Here is a 12,645-nt window from a genome sequence, read left to right as displayed (position 1 = left end):
TTCAGACAGGCTGAGAGAGTTGGCGTTGTTCAGCCTGGAGAAGAGAATCACGGAGGAGACCTTATAGCAGTCTTCCAGTCCATAAAGGGGGCCGACAGGAAGGTTGGGGAGGCCGTCTTCATCAGGGAGGGTAATGATAGGACAAGGGGTAACGGATTCCCTGGGGTAACCTGTGAAAACAGGGTAGCCACTAGTGGGAGGTGTCCCTGCCTAGGGCAGGGGGTTTTAACTAGTTGATCTTCAGGGTTACTTCCAACCCGAACCTTTCTATGATTCTATAAATCCCACCCACAGGACCCAAAAAACCCTCAATATCCCTCATAGGGAATCCCAAAGGACCCATGGGAACCCCCCCAAGTTGTATTGAGCTCTACATATCTTCCTATGTGGTCCTATCTGCTAGAATTGTGTCTTTTATGGAGACTGCCAATGGCGTTGCATTTTTTCTTATTGTATGGGATTGAAAATCAAATACTAAATGGGAAGACGATTAGGATTTTGTTGCAGTTCCTGCATTTCCAACAAAACTTCCAATACTGCTGTATTTGTGGTGTTTTTACTGGCATTGGTGGAAAGAGGCGGTTTGCATTTTAGGTTCCATTCAGCTTTCTGGCTGGCTTTGCAAAACTGACTTGTGCTCTGAGGAGATGTGGGCCTTGAACCTGGTAACGTGGCTGCTTCAAACTGCTAGCTCTTGAGAGAGCTTCTGTTAAACACAAGTGTTTTTCAGGTACCAAGCTTCCAACGCGAGGCTGGCAAGAATTTTTCTTTTCTAGCTAGGGTAGATGGTCATGGCAATAAAGTGTTACAATGAGCAGTATACGCTGCTACTTGTTTCGAAGGCTTGCTTTCTCTGTCTGTTTTCCTGTTTCCCAAATGTCTCTTTCCCCTTCTTTGCTTTCTTTTAAAAGCTTGGAGTCTTTTATAGACGGTGCCTAGTGCTGTGTCCATCTTTTCTTTCCTCTCCTGTGTGGAAGTCCACAGAGCCCAGCGACCCCACGGCTCCGCCCCACGGCAACATGGACCACGGGGACCCAGACCTCGGCCCCACAGAGGGGCTGTGGAGGGGCTCATGGCCGGTCCTGTTCCCCCCCACGCCTGTGATGTCATTATGGGGCACATTCCAGAGCCACCGAACAGGCAGGGGTTCCACTATGACGTTGGAGGGAGGGCAAGGACTAAGTGCTGTAAGCACCCCAGAGAGAAGCATCTCCCAGTGCCTCAGGCGTCGAGGTGGGGGACAGCTTGGCTCGCACCACATACTCCTCCTCACCCAGGGAGAGGAAGATGAGCGCTGTGGCTTGCACCGCCTTCCACGGGCTTTGCCCAGAAGGGAAGCTGGGCAATGGGATCATCAGCGTGGACGGCATTGAATTCATTGCTCACAAGATGATCCTCTCTAGCTGCAGTCCGTACTTCAGGTGAGTGCTTGAAGGAGGAGGGGATGGGGCCAAACAGTATTTCCTGCTCTGTGCCACGCTGTGCCTTCGCGTATCTCCAGCGCTTCCCTCGGCACTCCAACTCTCCTCCAGCAGTTCCCCCTAGTGCTGGTACCTCCCCGGACACCAAAATTCATCCACAAGCTAAGATCGAACAGCAGCGCTGGAAGTGGGGTCTGGCAAAGCCCCAGATACGGTGCAGGGCTGAGAGCGTGGCCAGCCTGGCTGCTCTGCTGCCAGGCGGCAGGTTTTCCTTCCCCACACACCGTTATTCTCTGCTCTTCTCTTTGAAGCAAGGTGCCCGCTCGCCCTGTGGCTCCTTGTTAAGACAACCGGCTAGTAAAACATTCCTTCATAAAACTCCATGGCCTCCCAGCATGGCTACTGCTAGTGCCCAAATTGGTGCCCGGGGAAGGAGGCACAGGGGATAATGGGGTCAGGGTTTCACACAGCAAGGCCGCTTTCTTCCCCAGCACTGCTTTGTTTTTTTCAGGGCTTTGTTCTCCAGCAGCTGGAGCAATGCCGAGAGGAAGGTCTATCAAATCCCCGGCACTTCCTCTGAAATGATGAGGCTCCTCATGGAATACGCCTACACCGGGACAGTGCCGCTCACGGATGACAACGTTGAATGTTTGCTAATCGCGGCAGACCAGTTCAACGTCCTGGACATCGTCAGACTGTGCTGCGAGTTTTTAAAATCCCAGATGTGCTTGGAAAATTGCATCGGCATCTGGAGATTCACAGGCTACCACTACTGTCCTGACCTGCGAGAAGCAGCCCACGAGTTCATCCTGCATCACTTCGAGGAGGTGACCAGGGTGTCCACAGAGTTTCTGGCGCTCTCCTTCAATGAGCTGGAATGCCTGCTGGAGAAGGATGAGCTCCCTGTGAAAGAAGAGGCCGTGTTCGAGGCCGTTCTGAAATGGGTTGCCCATGACCTGCAGAGCAGGAGGCAGCACGTTGTAGTCTTGCTGGGCAAGGAAGGGTGGAAGTGTGGACAGAAGGGATTTGTTTTCTCTAAATAAACTCAGCGTTACTGACAGTTAAGACTTTGCTTAAAACTTTTGAACTCACGTGTGTGCACTGGTATGAATTTGTAGTCCATGTTCCCTGTACTTACACGTCCCTCATGCAAATCTGCAAGTGCCATGTCTATCAGTTTCATAGGAACTAGATTTTCATCAGTGTCCCGGAAGGTCCTATTGACCAGCTCTTTGAAGAGCTGGAATTTTGCTTTCCTGAGATTCAGGGTCCTGACTTTACTCTTCCCCCTGACGCCCACACCCCTCAGGACTGTGAACTCCACCAGCGCCCGACCACCGCAGCCCAGGCTGCCTCCAATCTTGATGTCACCCATTAGCAGCTCATTTGCATTGGTGCCCTTCAGGTCCAGTATGGCCGCTCCTCTGGTGGGGCTGTCTGTGACCTGGTTTAAGAAGTTATCTTCAAGGAACTCGGCTCTGGGAGTCTCCTGGATTGCCTACAGCTTGCCGGGCTGCTTTTCCAGCAGCTGTCGGGGTGGCGGAAGTCCCCCAGCACGACGAGAACCTGTGAGCGCGGAGTAATGGCAACTAGGTGTCAGCTTTGCAGCAGCACGGTGGCTGCCAGCTTCTCCCGTTTGTTGCCCATGCTGCAGGCATTGGTGTCGAGGCACTTTTGCTGGTCTGTCAGCCATGTCACTTTCTTAGAGGAACACACCTTAATTCCTTTGAGCTATTCACTGGTGTTCCCCTCTTTTCTCCCCCCCTCTTGACTCCTCCCCTTTGGCTCCCCCCCATTACCTCAGGAGCCATTCCCTCATCTCTGGAAGACTTCAAGCGTCCTCCAGTGTTCCCAGCACGTGTCAGAGCAACAGGCTGAGGGCCCGCACTAGCACCCCAACCCTCTGCCTTGGTGTGTTGTCCCACTGCTTGTCACAGGCAAGCCTGATATTGTCCCCCTCCCCTTTCAAGCCTAGTTTAAGGCTCTGTCAATGAGCTCTGCTCACTCGTGAGCAAAGACCCTGTTCCCCCTTTCAGAAAGGTGAATCCCATCTGACGCCAGCAAGCCTCATGCTGTGCAGGCCGCCCCATTCTCAAAAACCCCAAAATTGTGTGGGTGACATCAGCCACGGAGCCATGTATGAATAGACTGTGTCCATCTATTTCTTCCCATGTTGCCGCCCACAACGGGAAGGAGAGAGGAGAAAATACCCTGTGGTTCAGATTTCCTTACCAACCGTCCCGAGGCCCTGAAGTCTCTTCTGGTGGCCCTTGGACTATGTGTTGCGGCACCTGGGAAGGTGGGCTGGGCAAGGAGGGGGTTCCCCATCCATCCTGGGCATGGACTTGCCTCCATTCGCTTCTTTCCTTGAAGCTACTGTCATAGCCTGGCAGGGGGAGGTTGCAGGATCCCCTTGATCTTGTTGGGGTTTTTCTGGTGGCTGATCCTGTTTCTGTCTCAGGGAGGGCAGAGCATGATTCCACCAGTCTGTCTCTTTGTTGGACTCCCTGATGCTCCTTAACCTTTCTACTACCTCCCGTAGCCCTGTCACTGAGCTGAGCTGATCGTCCACCTGGTCACACCTCACGCTGCTGTTCTCACAGCTGCCCTCCGTTACGAGGGAAATTCTCTGGCAAGCCCTGGCAGCCCAAGACCCGCATGGTTTCACTGGAGCTCTGTCTGGGTTGCCACATCCATTCCGGTGAGTGCAGACGACGTGGCTTTCTGCCAGGTGGATACGGTAGCTCTGCTCCTTCTGAGACTGCGATGACCACCAATGGAGCTCAACTTTTGAGCTGGTAGAGCGATGATGCCCTGCCACGCAGACTGTGCCACACTCTGCTTGCAGCGCTCCTGGTCACTTCTAGTCCCCAGGCGGTTTTTATCGGTGTGGGGTAGCCGCTGTGGCTCTGTCAATGCCCACACCTTGTCAGCATCTTCCACCAGAGCTGCTGCCTCCTGGTGGGTCTCTCCACCGCCCTGGCTTTTCCCTGCCTCAGGAGACCCCCTGTGCATCAAGCTCTGCCGCTCTGCTGCGGATGGGGCCAGCGCACCTCGGCGACTGACTCCAGTAGCTGGCATTTAGCATTCTAGATTAGAGGAATGTAATTTATCACAAGCAGATATGACGCTTCCCTATGTGTACTGCATTCAGGACCTTCAGTGAAAACCTGCTTCTGTGTTGATGATACATGTGCCCCCAAACCAGCATGGACAAAACAAACGTTTATTATTTGGAAGCATCATCCTCTATTCACAGAAACCCTTTTGCCCTATGGACTTTTATACACTTTGCACTTTTTACGGCTGAGTCATTTTAGTTAATAAAAAATGAACAGTTTTAAAAAAGTGACAAGTCTTTTTCAAGTTTTGTCTATTTTCTGGTAAAGTGTGATTCTCAAGTACTGTGTTAATTAAAAAGTAAGCCAAAAGGTTGCAGTTTAGAAAAATCACACAAAGTTTACTGTATAAAATTTCTATACTCATTGTTTTGGAAATATTAGAATATGCAGTTACAACCAAGACTTATCAGAATCTCTTGTGACGCAAATGTAAAATTCAGAAAATCTGAAGGGCTATTTTATCATTTTTTTCCTCTGTTTCTTAGGTATAAGCTTTATGACTGCTTTTGGGGTAAGTTGTTCACGTTGTAATACTGCTTGTAGTGCACGTTGCGTAGACAGACTTTCTTTTCCCAAACCTTTATCAGTGCTTTATGGTTTTATGTGTCGATCAGCGATGGAATGTTTTATTCTTTGGAAGCACTTTACACGCCACAAGGAAGCGAAGCATTACTATTCAGGCTGAGGTGAGTTGCTGACGTGAGGGCATGTGAAGCATTCGCTGGTTCAGCGCAAAGTCCTCCCCCAGGCACACTGTCGCTGCCTTCAGCTTTATCCTGAACCTCACACCTTCGCTCAGAAAAGGAAGCTCGATTATTTCCACATGCTGCTGTGATTTGGGCAGGAATCTACGCAACTAAAACTGGACGCAGATAGAGCTGTGCCAGTCCTTTAAGATAGAAATGCAATTAGTATTCTCATTTCCAGTCAGCGTATGGTGTATTGCTCAACCCGAAGAGCTTGTGCTTTGAATGAAGTACTGTTTTCAGCGTCTTCAGCTATAAAATCAATGAAATGCGTATGAAATTTTGAATTTAACCATTTTCAGGTGATTAATACCATTTAGTACTGTATGTTTTTCTCACCCAGACTGGAATTTCAGGAATGACTAACTGGACTCTAAAGAATATGTCTGTTTCAATTAGTCTGAATGAACAGGGTGTTTTAAAATAGTACCTCAAAACTGTGTTGTAAATTGGTTATTTTGTTAGAGAATTAATAAAACACCAAGCCTAAGCTCTTTGTATCTCACACCAACAGCACCTGACCTGCTCTGAATTTAGCTTAAATCAAATTAAACAAGATCTCAATTGCTGTTATTGCAAATGGACATCTGATGCCAAACCTCAAGGCGACATCTCTTCTCTGTAAGCTTGTCTGTTTTGTGGATACTGTTGTAACTATACCAGCACAATTTATCAAGAGTTGTGATAGATTGTCCACCTCAGGAATTTTAAGCTTGGGAGCGTGTGTTTGTCTTACCCTACATGCATAACAGTCCAGGGAAACAGTCCAGAGCCTCATACGGGAAGACAAAATTGGTAGGTGTGACGGTTTCTTCTTATTTTATTATACTGGTATTTTAAAATAGAAATCCCAATTTTATAATACTGGCAAAAGCATACAAATGATAAATGAAGGTAATAGTTTACCATTTTTCCTGACGCTCGGCTTTGTCGGTCATGCTGAACCAAGAGCATCATGGAAGTACCAGCCTGAGATTCATTCTTGAGCATCTTGAAGCACTGACTGCAGGCTGCAAACGGAAACTTGCTGTGAATACAGGATCCTATTTAATTCTTTTTTGGTTAATGGTTAATATCTATCTGGTGGCTCCAGAACTCACAACCTTTAACAGGCATCTAGGAAAAAAAGCTGTGCTGGCATTTACCTTGACTTGCTTACCAAGAAGCAGGTTGACCAGGGCCCAGATGAGGACCAGAGTGGCGGTAGGAGGAGAAGCCTTGCAGGAAAGGCTGGAATCTGAAGGAGGCAGAGGGTTTTTGTTTAACCCCTGCTTTGTGTAAAAGGAAGCCAATTGGGGTTAATCAGTTCCCTTCTGCACCAAGGAGCCATGCAGGCAGAGCTCTCTGGAAGAAAGGGCCTTGTTCCTGCCATGCTTCTTCCACTGCTCGTGGAAGAAACAGATGAATCCTCGTTGTTTTCCCTCTGTAAGATGAATGATATTTTAAATGTAAAAAGGTTTCCAGTGCTCTTCGGTGTGTCAAGTGCTGTTTGTGTTTCACCTCTGCCAAAAAAGGTAGAGGGGCACAAAATCAGATAAAATGGACCAAAAATGTCGACAGGAGAAGCAGGGTTGAGATGTGACTGGCAACTGTGTGTGTATGTTCTGCACATACAGCAGACCTGCGGACTCGTGGCACGTGCTTGCCCAGCGAGGCTGGTCTTGCTGGCAGACGCCGAGCAGCATTGCTCTGCCTGCGGGCAGAGCCGGAGCTGGGCTGGGTGCTCTCCCTCCTGCCCGCGGGACCCTCCTGCTCCTCCTGGGCTGTACCCAAACAGGACGCTGGGGCCGGGGTTTGTAGGAGAGCATCTTGGAGCAGAGGCGAATCCTTACGGAACCTTACCCACAAAAGGTTAGTGGGCATTTTAGATGGAAGTCTACGTGCTAACCGGAGGGAGCCAACTTAAAGAAAAATAAAAATCTATTTGTCTTGAGGAGGTATTTGTGTGAAGAAAGGTTCCAAGCTCTTTTTCCCCGCCATAAGGCACAAAGCAGCGTGTTTCCCACGAGATGGCACTATTGTCTTATGCACAGAAAAAGCAGGTTTTAGCCTCCACTGCAGTTTTAAAAGCAGCTTGCCAAAGTGAGGGTTGCAACCAAATGCATCAATTTTACAGATCCGAGCAGTTATCAAGAGATCTCAAATGGAGAATTAGCTTGCCGATTCATCTGTTAAAGGTCGCTGCCTGATCAGGATGTGAAAAGTCCTGACATACGGATGATGAGATGAACATCACCATCAATCCATTATTGGAGAAACTGGTTTGGATTTGTGGGTTTTTTGGGTCAATTTTTTGAAATCAATGTGGCTCTCTAAAGTAAGTGGTATTTACCTGGTCATATTCTGACTGACCTTCTCAACGGGCTTTTACTTTAAAAAAAACCACCAACAAACGCCAAACTAAAAATCAAGTTGAAAATTAACTACTTTTAACATTTGTCCATGATTTCTAGTTCTTATCTAGCTAAAAAAAAAGTCATCTTGCAAAACTGTTGTATTTTGAGTAATTGTTCAGTTGCAATGGCCGGCTGGCAAGTTGCTCCACTATTCCCTTTCTCTATGACTGAAAGAGGTGTTTTCCTAATAAATTCTACAAAGTCTCTCAATCAAAAACATACTCCCTGCCTTTAGCTGCACCTTCTGTTGATTTTCTAATCAAAGACAGGGTCAATCGCATCGAACCACCAGGGTAGAGCTGGAAGGAGCCCTGCTGTCACAGCAAGTGCTTTGGATAATCACGTTCTTAATCTTACTAATTGCTGTTTTAAAAACAAGTTTCTTTTGTACCACACTCTGTCTCTTATTGCAGCGTTGTCCCAGAATTTCACTCCTCCGACGCTTGGAAATTCTCTTCTGATTCCCAGCCCAAATTTATTCACTTCCAGGCTACATCTCTTTGTCCTTCTGCCAGTATCATTCTTTACCTTCACAAGTCCTTGTTCCCTCCTTTGGCAGTTGCCCCACTGATGAGAGCAATCATCTCTTCTCTTAGTTTTTGTTTCTCTAGGCTAAAGGCTACGGGTGCTTGGAGAAAAGTAGAGATGCCCTCGCTGGAGAGCTTACTTTCACTGTGGAAACGTCATCCCTTTCGTCTAATGTTCATGACTCAGTTACTGGACTGTATTAGTTTTAGTTTAGGTGGTTGTTAAAGATGGGATTCTGAGACGTAAATGTATGCATGAATGCTGTTCCAACCACTTTCCCTTGACACTGTGAATTGATATTGCAGGCACCATGAGATGGTTTGTACTCTAATGGGTAGAGAGCTCCGTTAATAAAAATACACTTAATACACAGCCTTCATGTTAGCCTTTTTCGGCTCATGTATGATTGTCTTTAGGCCATTTGATTCTCTGAAAAAGATTCCAAAACATCCATTGCCTTTTCAGCTGATGCAGGAACCTTCTATAAATCAGGTCTCTAAGAAGGAAGAACGATGCCAAGGTAATTCTTTCGTTCCATAGTTACCCATAGTTACCCAGCCATAGTACTCATAGTAGTAGTACCCATAGTACCCATAGTAGTAGTACCCATACCCAGCCAGTTACCAAGCCTGTCTCTGTAAATTTCAGCAGACATCGGCTGAAAGGTCAGTGCTGAAGGGACATAAGCCATTAAGGTCAGTAATCTACCCCTTCAGAAAGGAAAGGTGAGCAGCACTGATGGTGCTAAAGGATCGGGCTACAATTTACGACTCCGAATTTTTAGCTGTTTCATGATGGGCTTACTATAGGTTTTGTGTGTGTTATTTAAGACTGGTGGTCAGAAAAATAAGAGCATGTGTGATCTCTAGAGAGTGAAAATCACAGCAATTACACGACCGGGCCACGGCGGGAGCAGAGGCTGCAGCTCCTGACACAAGATGGCCGCCGGGAGCCTCATGCTGGGACTACAGCTCCCAGCGTGCCCCGGGGCGCCCCTTCCTGCCCTCTGACCCCCGCAGGAACCAGGGCCGCCTCCCCGGGGCTGCCCCGGCCCAGGGCCAGGCCCCGGAGCCCCGGTGGAGCCGGGAGGAGGAGGGCGGAGAGGGAGAGAGCGGCGGAGAGGGGTGGGAAGGGACAGAGGGACAACGGGGAGAGCAGGGGGGAGCTGGGCAGGGAGGGGAGGGAGGAGAAATCCCGGTGAGGAATGGGCAGGTGGAGAGAGCGGGAAAGAGATGGAGGGCGGGGGACAGGGTCAGGACGAGGAGGCGGAGAAGGACAGAAGAGCGACGGCCTCCAGGGCTGAGGTGGGGGAAGAGCAAAAGGGGACGGAGAGCGGGATGGAGGCCCAGAGGGAAGAGGGAAGGGCCAGGCAGACAGGCAGGAAGGTGGGCCAGGAAGATGAGGCCAGGAAGGTGGACAGAGCGATAGAGAAGAGAGAGGGACAGGGAGTGGGAGAGAGAGATGTAGAGAAGGGAAAAAATAGCAACGGGCTATAGGAGAGACAGGGAGCCAGACAGAGAAAGACAAATATAGAAAGACAAAAACAGGCTGTATGGCAGAGAGGGAAGGAGGAAAAACATAAGGTCAGGGAGCCGTCCAGAGAAAGAAAGAGAAAGAAAAAAATAGTGATGGGCTAGAGACAGAGAGGGAGGAATTAAAAGATGGGGGCAGGGAGCCAGACAGAGAGTGACGAGGAGGGACCACAAATAGCAATTACGGGCAACTGACTCCATTTCTTGAGCACCCCCCGGCAGCGGCATTACCAGGCGCCTCAAGGAACGCGCTGCCAGCAAAAGCCCTTCCCTGGGCTCAGTCCTGCTGCCTAATATTGGTGATGAACTTGCAGAGTGGCCAGGACTGCGGGGAAAAAGCCCAGCTCGGGGCGGGGGGGAATCGCCCAGCTGTTTTTCTGTTTGCTTGTTGGTTTTGCTTTTTAAAATAATACCATTTAAGCTCTAAATACAACCTGTAAGGAGAAAGGAACCAGGCGTACTAGGTTGGGCACATTTAGAGCCCAAACCCATCCAACAGCCACACAAACCACCGCTGGCTCCCGCTGCGCACACTCCACCGCCTGCTCGCAGGTACAGGCAGCCGCCCTGGGTCTTGAGCACTCCCCAGGAGCAGCACCGCCAGGCAGCTCAAAAAATCACACTGACTGCAAAAACTTGAGCACAGCTTAATTCTCGGCAATTTTCCCTCTTTTTAGGCCTGCTGGTTAAAGACTCATCTGTTGAGACATGGCTCAGGATCACGCCAGGGCCAGCGGCGCTGCTTTCTGCACCCCGTGGAGGCGATGGGCAGAGGGACGTGTTCCCAGATCGTGGGACGAGGTACATGTGCGGGGTGTCAGGGTCACCCCCGCCTGTTTTTTCCCAGCGAAGCCCCAGCCAGTGCCAGCCCCGAGCTGCAGCCCCAGGGCCGAGGCTCAAGGAGCTGGGTGTTTCTGCAGGCGCTGCACCCTGCCGTTGGCTACCCTGGGCTTCTCCCCGTTGTCTCCGGCTCTGCTTTCTGCCAGCGCTGGGGGCACCGCAGAATGGCTTGCTGCTCCCCAGAGCTGTCCTGACCCATGTCTGCAGCTTGGGTGTGGTGTCCACGTCACACAGACGATTTGGGGGTGGCAGCTCTCTCTTGTGGCACCCTGGGAATGGGGGCCGAGCAAACCCCATCCCTCCCTTTGGGACTTCATCCCCGAGAAGACTCAGTGCAGACGTACCGTGCACTGGAGAGCATCCTGCAGGGAGGTGGCAGCCGTTTGCAGAGCAACGCTGAGACCCGCCTGTCAGCAGAGGCACCTGGTGGCTGCACAACAGCCCAGGTGAGCTGGTTCTCTTGGAGGCCACCACAGCAGCCTTCCTCTGTCCCTGGTTTTGGTGAGATGTGGAGCAGTGCAGAGATGTTTCTTGGGCATCCAGGCCTGAGGAGGGTTTCCCAGTGCCCCCATGAGAGATCTTGCTCCCAGGAAGCACCTCACCATAATGCCGAGGCCGTATCCGCCCCCCTGGAGCTGGGTACAGCTGCTCTGAGGGGTCTCGCAGGGAGGACAGGGTCATCTGACACAGAAGTGATGAGCTGAAGCCCGGTGGCCATGGCTGTCCAGTTCAAAGTCTCCGAGGGCCTCAGCCTTTCTCCCCAGGAGTGTTTAACCCAGGTTTTACTTTTATGTACAGGATCGGGATGTGTTGGCCCTGGCTTCCAGGGGTTATGTTATTTTTACATTATCTCATGGTCTGCATGGTCTTTTTTTTGTGGAGAGTCCCCTTTTTCAGCTTGTTTACCATTTTAGGGCTTAGACAGGGGTCTTTGTTTTGTGTACAATGTTTTGTCTGGGTTTTTTTTTTCTGTTTTGCTGGATTGTGTTGTGTTTTCTATCTTGAAATGATAATTTCTGGTTCAATATGTCTACTGCAGGTGGGGCAGTGCCACTTCTGGTGCAGTCCGACTCGTTTCTGACTTCTGGCCCATAAGTAATGACTGCCAGAGGACTATGCGTACTTCTAAATTTCCGTGGACTTCCAAATTCAGGGTCATTTCTCCTGCCTTGAGCAAGAGCCATGGGAAGACGCCAGCCACAGGGAAGGACCAGGCTTTTTGGTTTTCGCTTTTGAGTTAGAAACCTGCAAAGAGGCTGCTGTCATTAAGTTTAGTGACATTTCGTAACGCGACTGAGTATTGTGTGACTTGAAACATTGCTGACGAATCATAGAATCATAGAATGGTTAGAGTTAGAAGGGACCTTAAAGATCATCTAGTCCAACCTCCCTGCTGTTGGCAGGGACACCTCCCACTAGACCAGGCTGCTCAAAGCCCCATCCAGCCTGTTCTTGAACAATTCCAGGGATGGGGCATCCACAAGTTCTCTGGACAGCCTGTGCTAGTACCTCACCACCCTCGGTGTAAAGAATGTCTTCTTAATATCTAATCTAAATCTACCCTCTTTCACTTTAAAACCATTCCCCTCATGCTATTGCTCAACTCCCTGACCAAGAGTCCCTCTCCACCTTTCCTGTAGGCCCCCTTTAGGTAGTACTGGAAGGCCGCTATAAGGTCTCCCCGGAGCCTTCTCTTCTCCAGGCTCAACAGCCCCAACTCTCTCAGCCTGTCCTCAGAGCAGAGGGGCTTGAGCCCTCGGATCATCTTCATGGTCTCCTCTGGACTCACTCCAACAGTTCCATGTCCTTTTCATGTTTGGGGCCCCAGAGCTGGAGGCGGTACTTCAGGTGGGTTCTCACAAGAGCAGAGTAGAGGGGCAGAATCATGTCACTCAACCTGCTGGCCGCACTTCTTTTGATGCAGCCGAGGATGTGGTTGGCTTTCTGGGCTGCGAGTGCACATTGCTGGGTCATGTTGAGCTTCTCATTCACCAACACCTCCAAGTCCTTCTCGTCAGGGCTGCTCTCAAACCATTCTCCTCCCAGCCTTTATTTTTGCT

At 49.9% G+C, this 12,645-nt stretch overlaps 1 protein-coding gene across 1 annotated transcript; it reads left to right on the top strand.

Annotated features, from left to right (window-relative positions):
* The first annotated feature begins 1,154 nt into the window (after nt 1–1,154).
* Nucleotides 1,155–12,053, top strand: LOC141737442 (uncharacterized). The gene is made up of 12 exons (XM_074572138.1): nt 1,155–1,159; nt 1,278–1,421; nt 1,933–2,430; nt 2,731–2,831; nt 2,947–2,989; nt 4,025–4,122; nt 5,029–5,054; nt 8,297–8,409; nt 10,245–10,297; nt 10,423–10,546; nt 10,666–11,031; nt 11,625–12,053. The coding sequence occupies exons 1-12, from the start codon at nt 1,155–1,157 to the stop codon at nt 11,824–11,826; spliced, it is 1,773 nt and encodes a 590-aa protein (XP_074428239.1). The 3' UTR covers nt 11,827–12,053.
* The last annotated feature ends 592 nt before the right edge of the window (nt 12,054–12,645 follow it).

The sequence above is a fragment of the Larus michahellis genome, unplaced genomic scaffold, assembly GCF_964199755.1.
Source record: "Larus michahellis unplaced genomic scaffold, bLarMic1.1 SCAFFOLD_69, whole genome shotgun sequence".
In the NCBI taxonomy this organism is placed as follows: Eukaryota; Metazoa; Chordata; class Aves; order Charadriiformes; family Laridae; genus Larus; species Larus michahellis.
Note: the sequence above shows the minus strand (reverse complement) of the source record. Positions and strands in the feature narration are given on the sequence as shown.